Genomic DNA, 26,104 nt, shown 5'->3' with positions numbered 1-26,104 from the left:
TGACCTCGTGATCTGCCCACCTCCCAAAGTGCTGGGATTACAGGCGTGAGCCACCATGCCCGGCCCTTTTTTTTTTTTTTTTTTTTTTTGAGACAGGGTCTCACTCTGTTGCCCAGGCTGGAGTGCAGTGGCACAATCTTGGCTCACTGCAAGCTCCACCTCCTGGGTTCACACCCTTCTCCTGCCTCAGCCTCCCGAGTAGTTGGGACTACAGGTGCACGCCACCACACCCGGCTAATTTTTTTGTACTTTTAGTAGAGATGGGGTTTCACTGTGTTAGCCAGGATGGTCTCCATCTCCTGACCTCTTGATTCGCCCACCTTGGCCTCCCAAAGTGCTGGGATTACAGGCGTGAGCCACCTTGCCTGGCCATAGCATTCTGTCTTACTGGTGCCTAGCACATGCTGTCTTGTCCCTAATCGGCAGCAATTTTATGTGATTGCTTTGTGCATCTCTAAGGAACCTCTATCAAAGAAACAATTGTTTATTTTTTTTTTTTTAAGGTTAAGCTTGGGCCAGGTGAGATGGTTCATGCCTCCCAGCACTTTGGGAGGCTGAGGTAGGTAGATGACTTGAGATCGGGAGTTCCAGACCAGCCTGGCCATCATGGCGAAACCCCGTCTCTACTAAAAATACAAAAAAAATTAGCCAGGCATGGTGGCGTGTACCTGAAATCCCAGCTACTCGGGAGGCTGAGGCAGGAGAATTGCTTGAACCTGGGAAGGCGGAGGTTGCAGTGAGCCTAAATCACGCCACTGCACTCAAGCCCGTGCGACAGAGTGAGACCCTGTCTCAAAAAAAAAAAAAAAAAAAAAAGACTAAGCTTGGCCAGGCACGGTGACCCATGCCTGTAATCCCAACACTGAGAAGCTGATGCAGGAGGGTCGCTTGAGCCGTGGAGTTGGAGGCTGCCGTAAGCCACGGTCACACCACTGCACTCCAGCCTGGGTGACAGAGCAAGACCCTGTCTAAAAAAATAAATAAATAAAATAGTAAAAAGGCTAAGCTTGTACCACAGAGTCTTCAAGGTCCCAGACCCTATCTATCTCATGCTCCGCCATATACAGCGCTGGCCCTCGGGTCAGGGTGGTGTCATCACTCCACTGTCCAGCCAGAGGGAAGGAGAGGCTTCCATATCCCGGGTCCATTTAGCTATAAGAGAAGCTTGAAAATGGCCGTGAGTCGGCCTCATGTCCAGTTGGAACTAACTCATCAGGGTGCGGAGCTCCAGTCTTCTCTTTCGGCAAGGAGAAAGCATTCGTATCACTTCTTGCTTCTCAAGCCCTACTGTTTCAGCGATCCTCATTGGAGAGGAATCAGCAGTCGAAAAAACAGCGGGCCAAGCGCAGTTGTGACGTGGCGTTAAGAGAGCGGAAGTTGTCGGATTTCACCGGGCCGTAAAGCGCGCTGGCTGTGTCATCTTCCGGTTAGCGACAACGGCTCTGACTGTCCGGCAGTCCGCGTGGCGCCCGCACTGGCCTTCCTGCAGGGGACTCTACCGGAGCTTTGCCAATTCCATTTGTTTCCCTGTTGTCGCCCGCTTCACCCTGGATCATGTTCAAGAAGTTTGATGAAAAGGAAAGTGTGTCCAACTGCATCCAGTTGAAAACGTCAGTTATTAAGGGCATTAAGAGCCAACTGGTAGAGCAGTTTCCAGGTATTGAACCATGGCTTAATCAAATCATGCCTAAGAAAGATCCTGTCAAAATAGTACGATGCCACGAACATACAGAAATCCTTACCGTAAGTGGAGAATTACTGTTTTTTAGACAAAGAAAGGGGCCTTTTTGTCCAACTCTAAGATTGCTTCACAAATACCCTTTTATCCTGCCACACCAGCAGGTTGATAAAGGAGCTATCAAATTTGTACTCAGCGGCGCAAATATTATGTGTCCAGGTTTAACTTCTCCTGGAGCTAAGCTGTACCCTGCTGCGGTAGATACCATTGTAGCAGTCACAGCAGAAGGAAAACAGCATGCTCTGTGTGTTGGGGTCATGAAGATGTCTGCAGAAGATATTGAGAAAGTCAACAAAGGAATTGGCATTGAAAACATCCATTATTTAAACGATGGGCTGTGGCACATGAAGACATATAAATGAGCCTCAGAAGGAATGCATTTGGGGGGCTAAATGTAGATATTGATTGTGTCGTACGTGTGTTTGTGTCTGTGTGTGACAGCGTGAAGACAATGCCTCTGTGGTTATGCTAAATAAGTTTAACAGATACTTTATAGAAAACAAATCAGGGTGCTCTTACCACAGAGGAAATAACAAATTAGGGGACAAGCAGTAAGCAGTCAGCTACACTCTGGAATGTGAAAGGAATGGCTGGACTCTGTGACTCCCGGCAAACTCCACAGCCTCTAGTTGTCTTCTTAGGAAGCTTGGAAGCAATCAAGAATGGTCTAACATCAAGATGTCTACCACAGGGCCCTCTACAAAAGCAGCCTCGGGAACTCTGGCCTTTCCTTGAGACCTGCATCTCTTCCCTTCTTCATCGCCTGCTAGTGAACTAAGGCTGCCGCTAACCTTCTTCATCCTTTGGTGGCAAAGTAGAAAGATTCCAGAATTAACTTAGACCTTTCTAAAGACCTGGGTTCAGTGGCAGCTGGCATTGACTGAGCACCCGCTATGTGCCAGGCACTGTGCTGGACGCATTGTAAGGACTATCTTACTTATTCCCCACAGCAGCCCTCAGAGGGGATGCTGTTGTCCCCTTTTTACACATAAGAAAACTGAAGCTCAGAGAGGGAACTGCCTTCCTCAAGGTCACCCAGCTACAAGTAACAAAGCCTGTGCTTGTAACACCAAAGACCACTTCCCGCTGACCCTGTGCCAGGCTTGTAAGTTTCTCTGGGCCTCCATTCCCTCCTGTAGGAAATTGGAGGGGTTGGAGTGGCTCCAGTGAGCGCTCCCCTTCCTGAAACTCATACTAATCTAGGGCAGCCAAGGCTTAGCCCCCCAGCGTGTGAACCTCTCGCAGTGCCCATAGCCATGCCCTCCTCCATCCAGGGGCTGACAGGTGGGAGGGGTAGCCCCGCCCCGGGGAGTGGACTTACCTGGCCTCTCTGCTCAGAGATCATCAATTATGAATTTGACACCAAGGACCTGGTATGCCTGGGCCTGAGCAGCATCGTTGGCGTCTGGTACCTGCTGAGGAAGGTGAGTAGCCGGGACCTGGGCAGAAGGGGAGGATGGGGTTGACAGGGCAGGGTGGGGCACAGCAAGCTGGTCTCACTCCCCGCTTTCCTCAGCACTGGATTGCCAACAACCTTTTTGGCCTGGCCTTCTCCCTTAATGGAGTAGAGCTCCTGCACCTCAACAATGTCAGCACTGGCTGCATCCTGCTGGGCGGACTCTTCATCTACGATGTCTTCTGGGTGAGTCAGGCAGGGATACCAAGGATGTCTGGCTCCAGGACCATCTCATCTTCCTACTGCCCTGCCTCTCTGGCCCAAGTGGCAGTCATCTGATAGAGAAGAGCTGTTTTGGGCTGAAGTTCCAGACCCCAGAGCAAGTCCTCTCTGGGCCCATGTGTGAGATGGAGCCAGAGAGAGCAGATTCTACCTCTTTCTGAGAGCACACTCATGCCCAGTGCCTTCCAACCACCTGCATATCTTCCTTGCCAGTAGGGGTGTTACCTAATCCCATGTCTCCTCGGCAAGGGAGTTGAGACTCAGAGAAGTTCAGGTAGGGGTGGAAGAATGTTGATGAATGGGCCCAGCAAGGTCATTGACCTGGGAGGACAGGCCATCTGTGCTCAGCTGCACACCAGCCCTGGCCTGTGATGCCTCTCACATTGACTCTGAGAGGCATCGCAGAGGGACTGAGGTCAGCTTGACTCGGGCACCCTTTTCCTGGCCCCAGGCAGCCTCTTCTCATGAGTGGGTGGCGCTGGGGGATTTTATCACTTGGGAGGAACAGAACTGTGAACAAACATAGGCTGCCTGGCTTGGGCCATCAGAGGTCCTTTCTATACTCCCTCGAATTTCCCCTCTTTGTTGCCCAGAACCAGTATCAGTGGCCACTTCACCTCAACTTCAGATCTGCACCGGAGCCCCTCCCAGCTCCCCTCAGATTCCAGGCAACAGCACTTCTAGAAGCCCAGGGACAGCCGTTCTTCCCCCACAGCCCCTTCCTTCCTTCATACTGCTCTTTTCTCCTTCTAGGTATTTGGCACCAATGTGATGGTGACAGTGGCCAAGTCCTTTGAGGCACCAATAAAACGTAAGTGACCGCCCCGCCATAGGGAACCCCTCCCCTACCCCTGCCAGGCCATACCCCCACAGCCCGTTTCGGTCAGTGCATCCCCCTATCTCTTCCCCATGTACCTCTTCCTCCTGTGGCTCTCCAGCCTGGTTTCCTTATCCTCATTGATTCATCTGACTGTGTTCATCGTGCCCAGGCCCCGGCCTCTGGCCACTTGGTCATGGTGCAGCATGGTATGAAATGAGGCAAAATGGGAGCAAGCGTAGAGGGAACTGTTTAACCCAACCCGGTGGGCACATGCAGGGGCTTTCCAAGAGAGAAAACCTCTAAGCCGAGACCTGTAGCACCCCTCACTGGGGTCCCCTTGGCACCTGAGTGTCAGATGCTATCTATCCCGTGCCGCTTAAACTGCCTTGGTTTTGTTCTTCAGTGTATCCACTCTTCATAAGTAATAGAAAATCCACCTACAGGTTAAGCGTCTCTAATCCGAAAATCTGAAATCCAGAATGCTCCAAGACCCAAAACTTTTTGAGCACTGACATGACACCACAAGTGGAAAATTCCACACATAAGGACTTAACAAACTGTTTCATGCAGAAAATAGCATTTTAAGTATTGTATAAAACTCTTTTTAGGAGGCTGAGGCGGGAGGATCACTTGAGGCTAGCAGTTCAAGACCAGCCTGGGTAACAACAAGACCCTATCTCTACAAAAAATTAAAATATTAGCTAGGTGTGGTGACACACACCTGTAGTCCTAGCTACTTGGGAGGATCTGAGGCAGGAGGATCACTTGAGCCTGGGAGATCCAGGCTGAAGTAAGCTATGATCATGTCCCTGCATTCCAGCCTGGATGACAGAATGAGACCCTGTCTCTAAAATTTATATGTATATAAATATATGTATGTATATGTGTACATATATAAAACTACCTTCAAGCTATATGTATAATATGAATTTCATGTTTAAACTTAGGTTGTATCCCCAAAATATTTCATTATGTATATGCAGATATTCCAGAATTCAAAAAAAGTCTGAAACATTTCTGGTCAAACCATTTCAGATACGGGATACTCAACCTATATAACTGTCTTTAAACAGGGGGAAATTTTGTCATCTCACACTACAGCAAGCCCAGGGGTAGAAGGCTCAGAGTAGGTTAATAACCCTCTCTTCACCAAGAGCCAAGGTTACTTCAGGAGCATTCTCAGCATGTCCACCTGCCCCTTAGGTCATCCCTTCATGGTCCCAAGATAGCTGCCGCAGCTCCCAGCATTGACTCCTTACATAGCCATGTCCAGAAAAAGAAAGGGGAAATGATGTCTCAGGGAGGGATGGTTTTCCCCAAATCTCCCGTGCAGCCTTCCTCATACTTTATTGGCCAAAACTGGGTCACAGGCCCAAGTCTAAACCATTCACCAGTGAGGGGGTTAGGAAACATGATTGGCTTAGAGTTTAAGCTTTAGACTAGTGGAGAATCACCTCCTGGGATTACAAGGCTCAAAGAGGGGAACAGAATCCGTCAGGCATGCTAGCAAGGAAGAGAGGAAGATGCTGCCGGGAGGGCAGGCAACAGTGAGCATGTGCCATGAAAGCACTGGCTCGTGGCGACAGGCAGTCGTCGGGGGAGATTGGGGGAGATTCCACTCAGGGAATCAAGAAACAGTTGTCTTTCTCATGACTCACTCTCCACCACTGTGGACAGCCTTTCTCCCTGCGTTGGGGAGAGCTTCATGGCCACAAACAGCTCCTGAATTCTGTGGTTCCAGCTTAGTGACCCCAGAGGAAAACAGGTTTCTCCCAGCTTTGGCCTCAATAAACCTATAAGGCCTGGCCTGGCCCGTGAGCCAGACACTCCCACTGGAGAAATGGAGGATCGCGATGGACAGGCCAGGGTCACTGCCCTCTCCAGTGCCTGGAGGCAGAGTATTAGAATTGGCAGCCCCCCAGAACCAAGTGTACAAGGGGAGGGCAGTTCTCCAGAGCAAGGGAACAGATGCTGGGCCAGCCGGAGCAACAGCTATTCCCCACATGCCTTGATGGATGAGTCCGGAAGTGTCGAAGCCCAGAGAACCCAGCCAGAGTGTCAGGAAAATCTTTTCTGGGTCATGAAGGATGAATACACATTTCCCAACCATGCAGGGGCAGTATGGGCATTTGAAAGATAATGTACAGCTTCAGCAAAGGGCTGGAGGCAGGAAGGTGCATGGAGGGACCTGAGAGCAGAGAATCAGGGAGTGGGCGTAGCTGAGTTCAGGGAAAAGAGGCTGGAAAGAGGTAGGCAGAGGCCAGATTTGGGAAGCCAAGGATGCCTGTCCAAGGAGCTTGGACACTGCCCCGTAGGCCACCGGAAGGCTCCGAGCAGCAAAGTGGTGCTGTCATATTTGGTTTCTGATACTTAGGGTCTGGTTTTCCGGGCTAGGGGGAAGACCCACTACCTTCTACTGCTAGGACTAGAGCTCAGTGGCAGAAAGGCAGAACAGTGAAGTGCACATATGCTGAAGTCAGGCTGTCTGGACTTGAATCTCAGCTCTGCCACTTGCTGACTGTGTGGCCTTGGGGAGAAGACTTGTCCTCTCTGAGCCCTGGTTTCTAGAACTGTAAAATGGAGGCTATAGTCTCTGCCACTCAGAATTGAATGGTACCAGGATTGAGAGAGAGAATCTGCAAATCACTGTGCGTTGTACATACAAGGCAGGAAGAGGCAGGCAGGGCAAGGGTACCTATCCATGTATTAGGGAAGCACAAGCTTACCCAGAAACCCTGTGTACCTCTGTGTACATATTGTTGGCCAGATGAAGGTTGCAGTGAGCCAAGATCGCACCACTGCACTCCAGCTTGGGTGACAGAGTAAGACTCTGTCTCAAATATATATACATATATATATATGTATGTATGTATAAAAAATAAAATTTTTTTTAAAATGGCCAGGTGTGGTGGTTCACACCTATAATCCCAGCACTTTGGGAGGCTAAGGCAGGCAGATCACAAGGTCAGGAATTCGAGACCAGCCTGACCAACATGGTGAAACCCCATCTCTACTAAAAATACAAAAATTAGCCGGGCGTGGTGGCGCACGCCTATAATTCCAGCTACTCAGGGGGGCTGAGGCAGGAGAATCACTTGAACCCAGGAGGCGGAAGTTGCAGTGAGCCGAGATTGTGCCACTGCACTCCAGCCTGGATGACAGAGCAAGACTCCATCTCAAAAAGAAAAAACATATTGTTGGTCAGAGCTGACCCCCTACCTGCAAGTAAGGAATTCAAGGAACAGGATTTTCCTGAGTGGCTTAGTCTTGCACCACACTTGACCTGTCACCTGGAAAGGCTGCCTCACACAAAACCAGGACTGGATTAGTAAAGAAGGCATGGGGTAGCAGTTAACAGTGTGTACAAATCATCTAATCTTCACTACTACCCTGAGGGGTCCGTTCTGTTGTCTACCCATTTCACAGGTGAGAAAACTAAGGCAGGTAAGTAAACTGTGCAGAGCACAGAGCTAGGGCTCAGACCCACAGACCCACAAGTCAGACTTTAAAACCCACTTTTAACTGCTCTGCTTGCAAGGCCTTATGGATGAAATCCAGTTACAACCTCCTTTTGCTATAACTAGACACAGAGGGAGACGTTTCTCCCTAATCTGTATTTATTCAAACAAGCTATCCAGCAAGATTTCTGAGTGAGGGGCCTTAAGGAAGGAATCTGCGGGTGTGTGGCATTTTCTCCCTCAGCAAATACAGAAGGAGCTTATAGCCCAGGCTCACCCTGCTTCAGAACAAGGGCCACCATCTGTCCATACCCCTGTTGTGAGATGGGAAACCTTGTAGATGTTGGCACTGTGTGGCTCTTTTCTTATATACTGGGCTTTAGTGTCAATCCCATTTAACCAAAGTGTTCTATAGCTATAAAAAGGCATTGAAATTGTATGGTTATTTGAGTTACAGCTCAGTAAAGGCATTAAACCTTCAGCCTAGATGACCCGATTCCTCCCCCCTCTAACCAGCTGTGACTCAGATGGAGACATTGCCCTGCATCCTCTCACCACCTCATCCCCCATGTCCCACCCAGAAACACAAATGTGTGAGTTTCATACAACAAGAATGTGGGTTAGGAGTCAAATTAAGCTGGGAATACAAAAATGGGGCGGGTGCCTATAATCCCAGATACTCAGGAAGCAGGAGAATCACTTGAGCCTAGGAGACAGAGGTTGCAGTGAGCCAAGATCATGCTATTGCACTCCCGATTGCAATCCTCATTGCCCTCGGCAATAGAGCAAGCCCCTGTCTCAAAAAAAAAAAAAAAAAATACAAAGTAAACTGGGCTCCAGCTGACTCCTCACATCCCGGCCTCCCCCTTCAGTGGTGTTTCCCCAGGATCTGCTGGAGAAAGGCCTCGAAGCAAACAACTTTGCCATGCTGGGACTTGGAGATGTCGTCATTCCAGGTGAGCCTGCTAGGGTGGGGGTCATGTGAAAGGGGTGGAGAGAGTATTCCCTGGAGCAAGGCGATTACTGCTAAACAGACAGGCTTACCAGCTTAGAAAGAGAAAAAGTAAGGCTAGATCAGGCCGGGCTCTGGTGAAGGGTTCCACCTTAACATCTATTTACAGAGTGCCAATCAGGTGCCATGCTCCAGGCTGGGCCCTGGTCAGGCGTCATTGAACAAGACTGTCTTCACAGAGCCTCTGGTCTAGGTGAGCAGATGTTGCTCAAGAACTACAAAAGTAAAAGTCTAATGACAGACTGAGGTACACTCTGAAAAAGCACATTTCATGACAATCTTAAGGGACTGAACCCCTCTCACACACACCCACACATACACATACCCCTTCCCAGCGTCTGCAAGCATCACAGATGTACCAGAATTGCCATAGCCCCCTTGCTCCTCCTCCCTGTGCCAAGATGTCTCCAGGGAGAACACACACGTGGGCTCCTGTGTCTGCACTCTTAGCAGAGGAGCATGTGCATGCAAACCTGCTTGTCTGCAGAAGCTGGCCTTTGAGCCCCTGGATCTGCGTGTGGGTTCTAGTCAGTGTGTCAGTGGGTATGGACACAGGGGCCCCGTCCACAGTCTAAGCAGGAGAGCACATCCTGCACACCCACAGCCTGGCCTCACCTTGGGGCAGGAGCAGCTCAAACTACCAGTCAAGAAAGAGACTAATGGCAAAGCTGAGCTGCCACTCTGAAGGCAGCTGAAGTGACTGAGGCTCAGGTGGTGTGTGTCTGCTGATCTGGGCTTAGTAGTGGGGGCAGTGAACCCAGGGGACGTACTTGTCTTCCTAGTCTCAGAGTCAGAGGGTTAGAAGCTTGCTTAAAAGAAGAAAGTTTTGCCGGGCGCGGTGGCTCAAGCCTGTAATCCCAGCACTTTGGGAGGCCGAGACGGGCGGATCACGAGGTCAGGAGATCAAGACCATCCTGGCTAACACAATGAAACCCCGTCTCTACTAAAAAATACAAAAAACTAGCCGGGCGAGGTGGTGGGCGCCTGTCGTCCCAGCTACTCGGGAAGCTGAGGCAGGAGAATCACTTGAACCCGGGAGACAGAGCTTGCAGTGAGTTGAGATCCAGCCACTGCACTCCAGCCTGGGCGACAGAGTGAGACTCCGTCTCAAAAAAAAAAGAAAGTTTTAGGCCAGACATGGTGGCTCACGCCTGTAATCCCAGCACTTTGGGAGGCCGAGGCGGGCGGATCATGAGGTCAGGAGATGGAGACCATCCTGGCTAACACGGTGAAACCCTGTCTGTATAAAAATATAAAAAATTAGCTGGGCATGGTGGCGGGCGCCTATAGTCCCAGCTACTAGGGAGGCTGAGGCAGGAGAATGGCGTGAACCCAGGAGGCGGAACTTTCAGTGAGCCGAGATCGCGCCACTGCACTCCAGTCTAGGCAACAAGCAAGACTCTGTCTCAAAAAAAAAAAAAAAAAAAGGTTTTAGCTGGGCATAGTGGCTCACACCTGTAGTTCCAACACTTTGGAAGCCTGAGTGGGGAGGATCGCTTGATGCCAGGAGTTCAAGACCAGTCTGGACAACATAGCAAGACCTCATCTCTACCAAAAAAAAAATTAGCCAGTTTATGGTGGCTCATGCCTGTAGTCCCAGCTACTCTGGAGGCTGAGGTAGGAGGATGGCTTGAGCCCAGGAGTTTAATTAAGGTTGCAGTGAGCTATGATTGTGCCACTACACTTCAGCCTGGGTGACAGAGTGAGGCCCTGTCTCTTAAAGAAGAAGGTCTGGGCGAATTGTGAGACTATATATATATGTGTGTGCGTGTGTGTGTGTGTGTATATACTCCTGACTTCAGGTGACCTGCCCACCTCGGCCTCCTAAAGTGCTGAGATTACAGGCATGAGCCACCACGCCTGGCCGACCCCGTCTATATTTTTTTAAAAGAAGAGGAATTCTTTTAAAGCAGCAGATTAAAGGCTGACTTACTTTCCAGGGCAGGATGCTATTAGCAATTCTGATCACCTAGGGTGATACAGGCACTTCTATTTCTGACAGTTGCATCTTGTGACACATGGAGGTGACACAGAGGCTTTCCCTGTTTTACCAGTGAGGAAACTGAAGCTCAGAAGTAAAGGGACTGATACAAATTCACACACTAGTAAGCAACAGGGCCAGGACTCAGACCAGCGCTGTCCAACTGCGAAAAAGGCTATGCTGTCAGAACTGCTCTTACAGCAGTACTCGCAGTAATAAGATGGTAATCGCAACAGCTACCATTTATCAAGCACCTGTTGTGTACCAAGAATGGTGCTAGGTGCTTTTTATATGTTATCTTTACTTCTCCCAGCAGTCCAGTGAGATAGAGGGCATTCACATTTTACAAATAAGGAAACAGGTTTGACTTGCCTGAGACCATGGGGGTGTGGGCTTGCACCCATGTGTCTTCATAATTTGCAGTGCTGTGAGGCAGGGAGACTTGCTTCCCCAGTAGAAGGCATCTCCGTGAGAAAGAAGAAATGGAGTCCTGTAAAGCATTTGACTCACTCTCCAGGGCACGGTCTGTCAGGCACCCCCACAAACTTCCCCCGTGTCCTTGTCATAATTTCTGGGCTTGAGACAAGCACAGGGTATCTCGGCATATTTGTCCTTCCCCCACCTTCTATATATATCCCCAGTAGTCCCGAAATCACAATAAATGTAAGTTGATCACAGAGTCTCAGTGGAGCATTGCTTGGAAGGCCAGATGCACTTTAGGAGTGAGAGCCCCGGCCAGGCGCGGTGGCTCAAGCCTGTAATCCCAGCACTTTGGGAGGCCGAGACGGGCGGATCACGAGGTCAGGAGATCGAGACCAGCCTGGCTAACACGGTGAAACCCCGTCTCTACCAAAAAAATACAAAAACTGGCCGGGCGAGGTGGCGGGCGCCTGTAGTCCCAGCTACTCGGGAGGCTGAGGCAGGAGAATGGCGTAGACCCGGGAGGCAGAGTTTGCAGTGAGCTGAGATCCGGCCACTGCACTCCAGCCTGGGCGACAGAGCGAGACTCCGTCTCAAAAAAAAAAAAAAAAAAGGAGTGAGAGCCCCTGGCAGAGCTCTGACTCTTGGATTAGCTGGAGAACACTTGTAGAAATCAGCCGCCAGGGGGCGCTGAGTTCCCAGTTGTTTCCAGAATAACCAGTTGTCTGCTCTCTCCCCAACCAACTCCCTACTCCTACAGAGTATTCATCGAGAACTAATTCATTTCCCTCTTTAAAATTAATCATATGTTGACAGGCAGTGCTGCTGTTTTTTTTTGTTGTTTTTTTTTTTTTTTGGAGATGGAATTTTATTTTGCTCTTGTTGCCCGGGCTGTCGTGCAATGGCACAATCTAAGCTCACTGCAACCTCAGCCTCCTGCATAGCTGGGATTACAGGCATGTGCCACCACACCCAGCTAATTTTGTATTTTTAGTAGAGACGGGGTTTCACCATGTTAGGCTGGTCTTGAACTCCTGGCCTCAGGTGATCCACCTGCCTCAGCCTCCCAAAGTGCTGAGATTGCAGGCGTGAGCCACCGTGCCCGGCCAGGCAGTGCTTCTTGTCAATGCCTTCCTTGAAGTAAATGAGACTCAGAGCCCAGTGAGGGAGGCAGACACACAGGGTGTGTGTGTAGCACAGGGGCAGGACTGCTTGGCTGTGTTTTGGGGATGCTTAGACTTCTGGGAAATCTCTCTTTTTTCTTTTTTAGCAGAACCATTGCTTATAATTGGCTTGGTTTTGAAGTTTCAGAGTGAGGTGGGTAGACTGAGGTAACCCTCTCCTGTGCTCTTGTGGAGCCTTCAAATGGCCTGCTACTTGCTCCTCCTTCCCCATCCAGCCACACAGCTGCCACAGGGACCTTTTTCAAAATCTGTTTAGGTTGTTCTGCTCAGAACTCCTCCAGGGCATCTCTTCACTGAGGATAAAGACCCAACTCCTCCCCATGGTCCTCAGGGCCCTGCAGGGCTGGTCCATCTCATCTCCTGCCGGTGGGCAAGCTGCCTTAGTGGCCCCTCAGTCCCTGCCACATCTCTGAGCCCTCTTTCTCCAGGACCTTTGCACGTGCTGTTCTCTCCTCCTGGCATGTGGCATTTCCAAGAAGCCTTCCTTCTTTCCCTTCCTTCGCCCCCGCCCAGCCTAGGTCTCATCCTGTTATACCTTCTCAAGATGTGGGAAGCACATTTCTCCTGCCTCAGCCTCCCGAGTGGCTAGAATTACAGGCGTGCATCGCCATGCCTGGCAGATTGGGGGGAGGGGGGGTTGTTTGTTGTTTGTTTTTTGTTTTGAGACGGAGTCACTCTGTCGCCCAGGCTGGAGTGCAGTGGTGTGATCTCAGCTCACTGCAACCTCAGCCTCCCAAGTAGCTGGGACTACAGGTGCCTGCCACCACACCTGGCTATTTTTCGGTTTTTGTTTTGTTTTTTTGAGACAGAGTCTCGCTCTGTCACCAGGCTGGAGTGCAGCGGTGCGATCTCGGCTCACTGCAGCCTCCACTTCCTGGGTTCTAGCAATTCTTGTGCCTCAGCCTCCCGAGTAGCTGGGACTACAGGTGTGTGCCACCATGCCTGGCTAATTTTTGTATTTTTAGTAGAAACGAGGTTTTGCCATGTTGGCCAGGATGGTCTTGAACTCCTGACCTCGTGATCCACCCACCTCGGCCTTCCAAAGTGGAAGCACTCTTTAACAGTTACAGTCTCACTGTGATGTCCATGACTATTTGAGGTATGTCATAGTCTGGCTACCCTGTCCCCCTGGCTGAGCTCTGCGGGAGCAGTTGTTTTGCCTACTCCTGCATTGTCCATAGCGTCTGGTACGTAGGCACTTGATAAGCATTTGGGCAGTCACAGTGTGACAGTATGGTGCGGTGAGGGACCGGGTCATTGTCCCAGGCCAAAGTAAAAGCCCGGGCCACTCTCATTGTTCTAGGCAGAGAAATGGGACTTTCTGCTGGCACTCGAGAGTAGTGGCCACACCCTTGGTCTCCAGTGATTGCTCCAAGACAGAACACCAGGTCAGGGACCAGGACCCAGTCTCTTGTTAGGTCACTGCCCGGCTGCTTCCCTTTCACTCTCTAACCCCGGCTTTCTCCCACAGGGATCTTCATTGCCTTGCTGCTGCGCTTTGACATCAGGTGAGTGAGTGAGGGCCTGCCCCAGCATGGGGTTCTCCAGGGATTCTCCAGTGGCCTTCAGGAACCCAGAGAAGGTACCTCAGGGGACCAGACCCTCCACCCCATAGCAGCCAGAGCAATTCTGATTTTATCTGCATTTTGCATCTTGAAGTTCTAAGTGTTTGAAGAGCTTGTGGTCAAAAAAATGTTTTAAGAATCACAGGCCAAGAGTTTTAAACCCACAAGGACCTGGTGGTACTCACAGTGCTTTCTCACTGTGTGACCTTGACAAGTGGCCTGACCTCCCTGAGCCTCCGGTTTCTCATCTTGAGTTAATAACAAGAGTTCCTACCATGAATATCTGGAGAGAGTGCTGAGCACATACTGACCTCAGCTCTTGGTTGAATCCTGATTGCAGTCATCATCATCATCTTTTATCAGCCTAGGGTCAGGTCACCATGTCTCAGCTCCTCTAGCTGTTCCCTGCCCTCTCTTTACTCAGACATTTTTCAGTCTGTTGTAGACAGCACGAGGAAGAGAAGGTGGGCCAACTTAGGTCAGCATTTAAAACACAGGAAAGGTCTTATCCGAGTTAATGCACCTGTGTGCAACAGGACTTGCCGTCAGCAGGGGGCGCCAGCAACAGCTCCATTCATTTTATGCTCCCTCATCTCTGTGAGGGCTGGCAGGTGTGCACTTAACTTTGAGGTGGTTTGTGAACTCTTGGTTTCCTCATGCCTGATAGTTGCAAAAGCAGTAATAACAGTGACAGTGATAATGAGAGACTTACTACCAGCATCATTGAAATCCAGTTTCCATGTGAAACTTAGGTTTTTCCCACTCACATACACCTGGGTTATTAGTGTAGTGCCACTTCGAACCTTAGGAGCATATGGGCTCATAGTCACCTTTGGAAGAGACCTGGCCAGTCTGTAAGTACAGGGATGTCTGTGCCAGCCGTGTCTACTCCTGGCTGTTCAGAGGTAATACAAAGTGAAACCCATCAGAAACCCCCAGGCTATTTGCTGGAAACAGATTCGATTGCCAGCACCCTCAGAGACAGAGTCTCCTTTCTAGCCTGGGCTCACAGCATAAGCAGCTCCTCAGCTGATTCCAGAATCAGTGCAACATTCCCAAAGAGAGTCACTTGTACCCAAATTCTCACGATAGGCGAGTTTTCAATGTACTTGCAGCTGAAGGCTTAGAAGCACCCAGGACAAGGAGAGAAGGGCGTCAGAAGCACTTATTCATTCCACAAATGTTAACTGAGTCCATAGTACTGGCTGGGCACGTCCCAGGCACTGGGGACATGCAGAGGTTATGGAGCTGGCATTGGAGAGGGAAGTCACGTAATGGCAATGTCGGGCTGCATATGATTCATCTGTTCTGAAGCCGATCTTGGATGAATCACCTCCAGGAAGCCACTGGCATTTATTTATGCAGCCAGCATCTGTTAGTACCACAAATCGGCTACTGAACTATTACGTCCACTGCACTTAAAAGTAGTAACTTACCTTTGCAGTTTCTGTATCTGTGTTTCTCAAAGCATGATCCAACAGTATGAGATTCACCGCAGATGTTTTTTCAAAATACAGATTCCTGGACCTTGCTCTATGGCTATTAGATCAGACTCCCTGGGGATGGGACCTTGAATTCTGCATTTTTTCACAAACTTTCCAGATGATTTTTATGCTGACTAAAGTCTTACAGCCACTGTTCTAGGTTGTAGCATTTGACATTCATAACTACCAAGGAGATGAGCTCCTCATTTTCCCATTTGCAGATGAGTAAACTGAGGCTAAGAGAAGGAAAGCAACTTGTCCAGAGACACATAGCTGGGGGCAGTATCAGCGTGCACACCCACCTCCAGACTCCCACCCCAGAGCTCAGTCACCCCCACAACCTCTAGGGTCTTCCCCAGCTCCCTCAGAAGGGGTGTTATATCTAACCTATATCTAACCCTCCTCTTTCTTCACACCTTCCCTGAAGCTTGAAGAAGAATACCCACACCTACTTCTACACCAGCTTTGCGGCCTACATCTTTGGCCTGGGCCTTACCATCTTCATCATGCACATCTTCAAGCATGCTCAGGTGAGCAGGATGGTATCAGAGTGTCAAGAACACCTCACTGCAAATAGAGGAACTTACAGAGGATTTATTTGTAAATGCAAGCAGTCCAGAGATAGGCACTCTCCACTGGTGTTGAAGCAGTCATGTCTGTGATTCTCTTGGCCTTTCATTTGTGGTTGCAAGATGGCTGCCACTGCTCCAAGCAGCATCTGCACGTTAGAGGCAAGAAGGAGGGAAAAGCATAACAGCCATGACTGCTTCCTTCATCAGGAAGGCAGGAACTTTCCCAGAACCCTCTCAGCATCTCGTGGGCCAGATTGGGGTCCTAAAGCAACCCTGGCTACAGGAGAGTCCAGGAAAGAGGGTTTGGCTTCTCAGCCTTGGTAGTGGGAAGCAGACAGAGAAGAACAGGATTGGAGTAGGTGTTGGGTACTGGGGCCTCCCTCCCCCTACTCCCAAGTAGCCCAGGCTCTGCCTCCTTCTCCCACCAAGATGAGGATGGAGTACTGAGCTGCCACAGAATGAGGCAACATAGCACAAGGACTGGGAGCCTTCAGTGTGGCCTTGAGAGGGGAAGATTCAGGGGAAAGTGAGCAGACAGGATTGCCCTACTCTCTGCTGGAAATAAGAACTCCTGTTTGTTAAGCACTTCCACATGCCAGGCTCTGCACCCGTGAGGGTCCTTGTGAACAGGTGGGGAAACGAGTTGAGGTGCCACACTGCACGTATGTGATAAAGCTGGGATTCAAACCTGGGTCAGCCTGGAAACCACACCCAGGCTGTCAAGCCCTGGCCATGGGAAAGCCAGCATGGAACAGGGGCTAAGGGAGCCCTGTTGTGAATCCCAGCACTACCCAGTAACCATGGAACTCTGGGCTTGCTGCTTCTGTCCCCTTTCCCCTTCCCCAGGGCCCAAATACAGACGAGTCATCTTTGAATTAATCACCAAAGCTGGGGTTTTTTTAAATCACTCTGTGCCAGGCACTGTGCTAAACTCTTTTGCTAATAACTCATTTAGTCCTAGTATTACTTTATAGAAGGTCAAAAGGCCCCTAGCCCATAAGTAGAAAAATCAAGAACCATTGTGGAACTGCCTCTCACTTCTGCTCAAGGGCTTCAAGCGTGTGTAAGCTGAGAGTAACATGCATATGGCAAGGAGTGGCAGAGAGTGACTGGACCTGGCTGGACTGGAGAACTAGTTAAGAGGCCTTTTGGAGGTCTCTGCAGCTCTCAGCCCCTTATTGGAGTCCAAGCCCAGAGCCAGTTCCCCCAGTGGCCACAAGGGGGCAACCTCGCCTTCTGCCTGGCTGGACTGGGAAAAGGCACCCATTCAGAGCTCTGGCACACAGGAGTCCTCCTTTATGGGGCAACTGCAGCGCTGAAAGAATGCGGACACTACGTCAGGCTGGGCCCTGGATGGCTATCTGGACTCCGGACTAACGAACTCCTGAACCCTGGCCCAAGTCCTGTGTTACTCACCAGCAGCAGCCTAGCCGTTCTCCCTAGTCATCCAAGTGGGCACCTCTAAAAATTCTTCTTGGAAAGGGGATCCAGGACGTGAGGGGACTGTGTTCCATGGGGTCCCCTACTCTCCAACACACAGGTAGTCCCAGTGCTCTAGGTAAGGGACACCTCTGCCTTTGTGCAGTGGTGTGATCTCAGCTCATTGGAACCTCTGCCTCCTGGGCTCAAGCAATTCTCCTGCTTCAGCCTCCCAAGTAGCTGGGGTTACAGGCATGCACCATCACGCCCAGCTGATTTTGTATTTTTAGTAGAAACAGGGTTTCACCATGTTGGCCAGGCTGGTTTCAAACTCCTGACTGCAGCTGATCTACCCACCTCAGCCTCCCAAAGTGCTGGGATTACAAGCGTGAGCCACCACTCCCAGCCTACTTAGGGATTGTTAGATTCAATAATTTAATATACGTAATACAGTATTGATCACAGCCCACCTATGGCAGATGGCAAGAAATAAATCTGAATATTAGGATCAAGGGCATGTGGGAAAGATTTATTTGTTCTCTGGCCAAGGGCTGGCTTTACATTAAGAATGAAGTCTCCAGCCAGGTGTGGTGGCTCACACCTGTAATCCCAGCACTTTGGGAGGCCAAGGCAGGTGGATCACCTGAGGTCAGGAGTTCGAGACCAGCCTGACCAGCATGGGGAAACCCCATCTCTACTAAAAACACAAAATTAGCCGGGCACGGTGGCTCACACCTGTAATCCTAGCACTTTGGGAGACCGAGGTGGGTGGATCACGAGGTCAAGAGATCAAGACTATCCTGGCCAACATGGTAAAACCCTGTCTCTACTAAAAATTTAAAAAAATTAGCTGGGCGTTGTGGTGGGCACCTGTAGTCCCAGCTACTGGGGAGGCTGAGGCAGAGAATCACTTGAACTCAGAAGGTGGAGGTTGCAGTGAGCCGAGATTGCACCACTGTACTCCAGCCTGGCAGCAGAGTGAGACTCCATCTAAAAAAAAAAAAAAATTGGCTTGGTGGTGCATGCCTGTAATCCCAGCTACTCAGAAGGCTGAGTGAGGCAGGAGAATCTCTTGAACTGGGAGGCGGAGGTTACAGTGAGCTGAGATCACACCATTGCACTCCAGCCTGGGCAACAAGAGCGAAACTGTCTCAGAAAAAAAAAAGGGCTTGAAGTCTCCTCACCCTCTTCAGGACAATCTCTTCACTTCATGAGCACCCATGAAGAAGCGCCATGAAGGAGCCATTCATTGAGTATTTACCAGGCCCTAAAGATTAGCCAGGCATGGAGGCTCACACCTGTAGGCCCAGCAACTTGTGGGACTGAGGTGAAAGGATCACTTGAGCCCAGGAGGTCAAGGCTACAGTGAGTGAGCCATGTTCATATCACTGCATTTCAGTCTGAGAGACAAAGTGAGAATGCTGTGAGGGAAATTAGAGGGACTTACAGAGCATGTAGCAAGGGACTTGACTCCATGTGAAGGAACACAAGTGCACCAGCCTGGCCAACATGGTGAAACCCTATCTCTACTGAAAAATACAAATATTAGCTGGGCATGGTGGTGCACACCTGTAATCCCAGATACTTGGGAGGCAGAGGTTGCAGTGCGCCAAGATCACACCGTCGCACTCCAGTCTGGGAGATAGAGCAAGACTCTGTCTCAAAAAACAAAAAAAGAAACTTGGCCGGGCACGGTGGCTCACACCTGTAATCCCAGCACTTTGGGAGGCCGAGGCAGGCAGATCATGAGGTCAGGAGATTGAGACCATCCTGGCTAACACAGTGAAACCCCGTCTCTACTAAAACTATAAAAAATTAGCTGGGCGTGGTGGTGGGCGCCTGTAGTCCCAGCTACTTGGGAGGCTGAGGCAGGAGAATGGCATGAACCCGGGAGGCAGAGCTTGCAGTGAGCCGAGATCGCGCCACTGCACTCCAGCCTGGGTGACAAAGCAAGACTCCATCTCAAAAAAAAAAAAAAAAAAAAGATTTGGGTCTCTGAGCCCTCTCCCTGTGAAGCATTGATCTTCCTCCTCTGCAAAAGGATAACCATCATGGGATGTGCCAGTGGGCTGACTATTCCTGGGAAGGCTAAGCTCAGTGCCTGTACAGTAGATGTTCATGATTGGGGTCTTAGTATAACTATCTTTTTCTCCAAACCCAGCTTTATCAGGAGTCTCGGCACAGACATGCCAAATTGCTTGGATGTGAATCCTGGGGGAGCCAGTGGCCAGCTAGGTCATCTTAATACAGGCTGCAACAAGTACTCATTAGCGCAGCCGTGACGTCATCATCACTATAATAGCATCTGGAGCATTTGCTAAAATGCAGGTGTGAGCCCCAGACCTCAGGAAGCAGAGTCTCTGGGAGTAGGACCAAACCAGGAAGTTGCATTTTAAACCTAGTGACCCAGGTGATTCAGATGCTGCCAGCCAAACCCTTGGGAACCCTTGAAGCCCTGCCTGCTTGAGTTTCTTAGTTTTCTTGCATTCCCTCTCAGGAGGAGCAGCCCTTGTCTGGGAGTTAGCCCTGGGTTCAGGTCCAGCCACTAATTTGCTGTGGTCCTGGACCAGTCACTGTCCTTCAGTTCAGCCCTGGAGGGGTTTGGGGTGCTGGGTATGGCCCTGAAGCAGTGCCGTGCCCAGCATGGCCTCACCAGCCTGTGTCCTCTCATAGCCTGCCCTCCTATACCTGGTCCCTGCCTGCATCGGTTTTCCTGTCCTGGTGGCGCTGGCCAAGGGAGAAGTGACAGAGATGTTCAGGTAAGGCAGAGTGGGGGGCAGATGTCCTCATGGGCACCACTGCACCTGCTGGCAGTCAGTGGAACCTGCTGGTGGTGTCTGTACACCTCTCCGGGGGAACATTGTTCCTGCCACCAGCCCCCCCCCCTCGCCCTTTCCACCAGTAGTACATGGGTACCTGGCCTGTGGGTACCAGTGGGAACCTTCCCCTGAGCCAGGAGCCAGGGGAGCACAAGGCATCAGGGCCCTCTAGGCATTCCCCCATCCAAATGCTAGCCAGATCTTAAGAATAGCTGTTGTGGATTTTTCTCTGCCTACTGTCAGAAGCCCTGGTGACTCTGCCCCCAGGTGATTTCAGACATGTCTTCCCTCTCATGGGCTCAGTTTTCACATGTGAGTAATAGAACAGGGGGCATGTGGGATGCCCTAGTGTGGTAGAAAGTGCCCTGAGTAGAAGGCAGGTGTCAGTCCCTGTTCATTCACCTCTGTGGCTGTAACCCACAGCTCACTGCTTTCTCTCCATCTGTTTGTATCTCACATAGATACCCCTTCCCCAGGGCCACATCCACACCTGCCACATCCTGCACACAGCCCCACCCATACCCCAAGGCCTGCGTGACTCCAACAGGTGTCTGCCCACAGCACTGCCGACCCTGCCTGCCAGGGACCTAGAAATAGCTGCCAGTTGCGATTAAAGCTGCCTACTCGGGTGCCTTCCACCCAGTTCCACCTGCCTGGCCTCCAAGCTGTCCCTAGAGTGCCTGCCAGGGCCTCCTGTGCACCTGGCTCCCCGCAGGGGAGCCTGTGACTCACCCTTCCCCCGGACCTGCCTCTGCCCTCCCTGTCCTGCCTAGAATCCCCAGCCTGCCTGCCCACATTGCCTCACCCAGCAAAGCTCTGTGGTCTTAGGCAAGTGGGAGTTAGGGGTGAACTTGGGGACAGGTCTCGGGGAGCTTTGGGAGTGGGCATGGCACCCGATCCCTGAGCTTAGCACCCACCTCTCACCCTCCCTCTGCCTCCCATCCAGCCCAGGTTTCCCTGCCTTTCCCCTTGGGGTAACCTCCCAATGCTATTGTGCCCTCATCAGGCAAAGCTCTGAATACACAAGGCAGAGAGTGCCCATGGCCTTTACCTGCTTGGTGCTAAATGTTCTGCCATACAGGTACCCTGCCCCCACTTTTTGTCCTCCACTCCTACCCTGGACGTTCTTCGATTGGGGTAAAAAGCAAGTGATCTCTCTCTCTCTCTGTCTCTCTCTCCCTCCTTCCTCCCCATTTCTCTCCCCTAATTCTCCACCTTTTGTTTTACTTTTCCCTTTTATTCCCCCCCTTTTTTATTGATTTACTTATGTTTATATTGGTACCACATTCACATAGTAAAAATTCCAGAGCTGTAACAGGAGAGAGCACCCTCATGCTCCAGCTACCCCACAGAGGCCAGCAGTGTTACACAGACATTCAGACACCTGTGCACTGAAACCCGGACGTGTGTATACATCTTCTTGCACAGACGGTGGCATTCTTCGAGCATTCTGCATCTTGCCTTTCCACGGTATTTCTTAGAGGTGTTTCCACAGCAGCACATACACTTCTAGAGCATGCTTGTTCTTTTGCACAGCGGCCTGATGTGCCTTTGTCTAGGTACATCTTTTTTCATTTTCCAAATATTCTTTCCATAAAATCTGGAAGTGCAGAAATAGGTAAAAACAAGACGGTTCTGCTCTCTGCTCCTTGGAAAGGAAGTCTGTCTTCCCTTAGTCTTTCCCTATCCATCTCTTTTTTCTGTCTCTTCTCTGTCTCTCACACAGCTACGAGTCCTCGGCGGAAATCCTGCCTCATACCCCGAGGCTCACCCACTTCCCCACAGTCTCGGGCTCCCCAGCCAGCCTGGCCGACTCCATGCAACAGAAGCTAGCTGGCCCTCGCCGCCGGCGCCCGCAGAATCCCAGCGCCATGTAATGCCCAGCGGGTGCCCACCTGCCCGCTTCCCCCTACTGCCCCGGGGCCCAAGGTAGGGCAGACACTGCAGCTCCAGGGTACAGGGCAGGGAACATTACCAGGAGTAGGCCGCAAGAGGCAGCTCCTCTACAACCACTGGGCAGTGGCTGCACCCAGCCATGGGGCTGGGAAGCAGGACAACCCCTAAGCTTCCTGCCCTCAACAGTAATGCGGGGCCCACATCATAGTGGATGGAAATGGCCCTTGTCATGCAGTAGTAGATACTGTTACCATTCAAGGAATATGTATAACCTTAGGCAAGTCACTTAACTTTCTTCATCTGTAAGTGGGCACATTCCTGCCTCACGGGGTTGATCTGGTGAGGAAATATGTGTATTGTCCTTGGCATGAACTCAGTTGCTTGAAAAGTGGAGCCCATAGAAGGAGCTAAGCCAGGGTGTCTGTCTTCAAAGCAGCACCTTGCCACTTGCCAGTACAGCAGTGCCCTCACCTCTGGCGCTGAGCTGTTTGATTGATGCTGTGTGCCCTGGGAGGCAGCCTATCTCCATCTCTTGTAGCCTTGTCATGGCCGCCCCTTTTTCCACGCTATAGCAGAAGGTTCAGGAAGCTTGCAGTCAGCCCACACAAGCCCAGGCCCAACCTCTCTTCCATTGGGTGCTGCCCTCGCTGCCTCCTGGCACCCCCGGGCTCAGAGAAAGCAGAGCAGCCTGTCTGAGGAGGGCATGCAGTAGGGCTGGGGCCAGGTGCTGTTAGGTGCTGGGCAGTGGACACAGGGCTGACGCTCCGCATGTGACCAGGCGCTTTTCTAGGATGGGGGTGGGGGAAGGGGACAACCAAGGTTCTGCTCACCCTCTCCTCTAAATGAATTATTATTATTTTGTTTTTTGGTCAGTTATGAGGAGTCAAATCCTAAGGATCCAGCGGCAGTGACAGAATCCAAAGGAACAGAGGCATCAGCATCGAAGGGGCTGGAGAAGAAAGAGAAATGATGCGGCTGGTGCCGGAGCCTTTCAGGGCCAGACCAGACAGATGGGGGCTGGGCCCACACAGGCATGCACGGGCAGAGGGCACAGGAGGCTGAGGGCAGCTCCAGGACAGGGCAGGGGGCAGCAGGATACCTCCAGCCAGGCCTCTGTGGCCTCTGTTTCCCTCTCCCTCTCCTGGCCCTCCTCTGCTCCTCCCCACACCCTGCAGGCAAAAGAAACCCCCAGCTTCCCCCTCCCCCGGAGCCAAGTGGGAAAAGTGGGTGTGATTTTTAGATTTTGTATTGTGGACTGATTTTGCCTCACATTAAAAACTCATCCCATGGCCAGGGCGGGCCACTGTGCTCCCGGAAGGTTCTCTGCATAAGCACCCAGTGTCTTGCCCTCGGTTTTCTAGGTCTCACCTGCCCACCCAGAATCTTTTCTGCAAGCCCCTTGAGGGTGCCCACCCCAGTGCCTGGCCAGCCCTGCACCCCAAAAACACCTTTTAGCCAGTAGAGGGGGCCCACGAGCCTTCTCTCTCACCAGCTGTCACTTTTCTCACCACCTTCCTAGAAACACTTGGGGGCAGCAAGGGTGCTGGCAGATGAGAGTCCCCCACTCACCGTGGTGAGAGCGGTGCGGAGTACCCAGGGCTGACCTGACTCATAAGGGAAGCAGTAACTAGAACCTGCCAACCTCCCTGGTCCCTGTGGCCATATGGCTTCGGCTGGTGAGGGCTTGGAGTCTAGGTTACCCTGAAGATCAAGACTTTCTCTCTCCCATTCTGCCCATTCCTGGGTTTCTTCCCAAAATTGCTGTGGGGCCAGTCACAGCACAAGGGCCAGGACCTCTAGAGAGGCTGGAGTGAGGAAGGATTGAGCCTAGTGATTGTCAGAGGCTTTCTGGGGCCTAAGAGCTGAAATCTTAGGGCCCGGGTTTCCCTAAAGTTTGCTGAAGACAGCAGCCCTGGCCAGCAGGAGACCGACCCCACACCACCCCAAACCAGGCAAACAGTGGCCACAACCCTCATCCACCCACCTGGTATGAGGTCACTGAGTGGGGAAACAGAAGAGGGTGGCCACTGGACTGACGGACCCAGGGCTCTTCTTTGCCCAAAGCTTCAGGTTCAAAGGCTGAAAATAATAGTGGCTTCCAGTTTGGAAGTGACCAAAGGACAATCATGACCAGAGACTCAGGAGTGTGATTGTAGTACCTTCACTAGGTATTAACATGTACTAAGTACCTTGATAGAGGATTTCACTTCCTTCTGAGTCTTGGGCTGTAGGTGCTATTATTAGCTCCACTGTGCAGATGAGGGAATTGAGGCAGCTTGCCTATGGACATCAATTTGACCTTAGCCAAGCCAAACTGAATTCCAAGTTCCTAAGGACCGCAGATCCTCCCCAGACCCCTGTGACCAAGTCACTGTGGCTGGTGTGCTGGGCATCCCTGAGGCCCAGCCACTCAACTTTACTGGCTCCAGGATTCTATAGGAAGGAAAAGGGGTAGAAAATCTCAAAAGGCTTCTTCCTTTCAGGGAGGGGGTTCCCTCTCAGAGGCTTCTGGAATCTCTACCCACTCCAGCCGACTTTTGAGGCCATGTGGTCCTGGAACAAGGCCCCACTGAGGGCGGCAGATGGGGCAGGCGGCCCAGGCACACAGCATGGTTGGCTCTGCGGCCCAGGGCCCACAAAAGCCTTATTGAGTCACCACCAGCCCCCGGCAGAGGCTGAGGTGGCAGTGGCGCCGAGCGCCTGCCACCTAATGACTGTCCTGGCCCAGCCAGATGTTCCGCAGACCTCCGGAGCAGCGGACCAGGGCCCGCCTGGCCAGCCGGCACCGCAGAGGCCACTCTAATTCCAATTAACCAGCTTCAGCTGAGCAAACAGCGGGCAGTGGTGGCCCAGCCCGGGCGGTAGGCCCGGCCCGCAGAGCCTGCGAGTCTAGACTCCAGATGTGAACCGCCACCGCCAGAGTCCCATGGAAAAATGGCACCAGGCAGGGCAAGGATTGGGCCTGCATGCCGGGGAGGGGGTGTGGGTGGTTGCGCAGGGCCCCGAGTGGGCTTGATGCCAGTCTCACCTGGTTTGGGGTGGATCCTTAGGAAACTGCTCTAGAACCCAAGTTCTACCCTGCTTCATCCGGTTCTGTTTCTGTGCCTCAGTATCCCATGACGGCTCCAAGGGGAAAACCAGCCCTGCTGAGACCCCAGTGTGCGCTTTGTGTTTCACATGTCACTAGCATTATGGTAGTGCAACTGACCCTTGAACAACACAGGGATTAGGGGCACCAACCCGCATGGTCGAAAATCTGTATAACTTTTGAGTCCCCCAAAACAAATAATAGCCACCTGTTGACCAGAAGCCCTACCTGATAACATAAAACAGTCAAAACATTTTGTATGTTATATGTACTACAGTGTATTTGTATCATAGAGTAAGCTAGAGAAAATGTTATTAAGAAAAAAAAGCCGGGCGCGGTGGCTTACGCCTGTAATCCCACCACTTTGGGAGGCCGAAATGGGCGGATCACGAGGCCAGGAGATCGAGACTATCCTGGCTAACACAGTGAAACCCTGTCTCTACTAAAAATACAAAAAATTAGCCGGGTGTGGTGGTGGGTGCCTGTAGTCCCCAGCTACTCGGGAGGCTGAGCCAGGAGAATGGCGTGAACCTGGGAGGCAGAGCTTGCAGTAAGCCGAGATGGCACCACTGCACTCCAGCCTGGGCAACACAGCAAGACTCTGTCTAAAAAAAAAAAAAATCATAAGAAAGAGAAACATATTTAGTAGTAGAGGGAATGCAAAAATAAATTTTAAAAATATATTATTCATTAAGTGGGCTGGGCACTGTGGCTCACACCTGTAATTCCAGCACTTTGGGAGACTAAGGCAGGCAGATCACAACGTCAGGAGTTCAAGACCAGCCTGGCCAATATGGTGAAACCCCCGTCTCTACTAAAAATACAAAAATTAGCCGGGTATGGTGGCAGGCGACTAGTCCCAGCTACTTGGGAGGCTGCGGCAGGAGAATCACTTGAACCCAGGAGGTGGAGGTTGCAGTGAGCCGAGATTGCACCACTGCATTCCAACCTGGGGGACAGAGCGAGACTC

At 51.3% G+C, this 26,104-nt stretch overlaps 2 protein-coding genes across 3 annotated transcripts in view; both read left to right on the top strand.

Moving 5' to 3' along the window:
* Positions 1–24,263, top strand: part of HM13 (histocompatibility minor 13) — a 56,494-nt gene extending 32,231 nt beyond the window's left edge. Inside the window, exons 5-13 of one of the 2 annotated variants that reach the window (XM_025398530.1) lie at positions 3,077–3,162; positions 3,255–3,380; positions 4,170–4,227; positions 8,567–8,650; positions 13,763–13,799; positions 15,768–15,870; positions 20,005–20,090; positions 21,877–22,023; positions 22,920–24,263. In XM_025398530.1, the coding sequence (XP_025254315.1) occupies positions 3,077–3,162; positions 3,255–3,380; positions 4,170–4,227; positions 8,567–8,650; positions 13,763–13,799; positions 15,768–15,870; positions 20,005–20,090; positions 21,877–22,023; positions 22,920–23,016 (824 nt within the window). In that variant the 3' untranslated portion in view covers positions 23,017–24,263. The remainder of the gene's footprint in view (positions 1–3,076; positions 3,163–3,254; positions 3,381–4,169; positions 4,228–8,566; positions 8,651–13,762; positions 13,800–15,767; positions 15,871–20,004; positions 20,091–21,876; positions 22,024–22,919) is intronic. The other variant, XM_025398531.1, reaches the window with a different exon arrangement.
* On the top strand, positions 1,442–2,887 carry LOC112632682 (malignant T-cell-amplified sequence 1-like). Its single transcript, XM_025398532.1, has one exon. The coding sequence runs from the start codon at positions 1,555–1,557 to the stop codon at positions 2,098–2,100; it is 546 nt and encodes a 181-aa protein (XP_025254317.1). The 5' UTR covers positions 1,442–1,554; the 3' UTR covers positions 2,101–2,887.
* Positions 24,264–26,104: the final 1,841 nt, after the last annotated feature.

Source organism: Theropithecus gelada, chromosome 10 (assembly GCF_003255815.1).
Source record: "Theropithecus gelada isolate Dixy chromosome 10, Tgel_1.0, whole genome shotgun sequence".
NCBI lineage: Eukaryota > Metazoa > Chordata > Mammalia > Primates > Cercopithecidae > Theropithecus > Theropithecus gelada.
The sequence above is the reverse complement of the archived record's forward strand: the minus strand, read 5'-3'. Positions and strand labels throughout refer to the sequence as shown.

Bases quoted from the DNA above. Each gene is read 5' to 3' on its own strand.
- LOC112632682 (XM_025398532.1), top strand. From the start codon at position 1,555: ATGTTCAAGAAGTTTGATGAAAAGGAAAGTGTGTCCAACTGCATCCAG.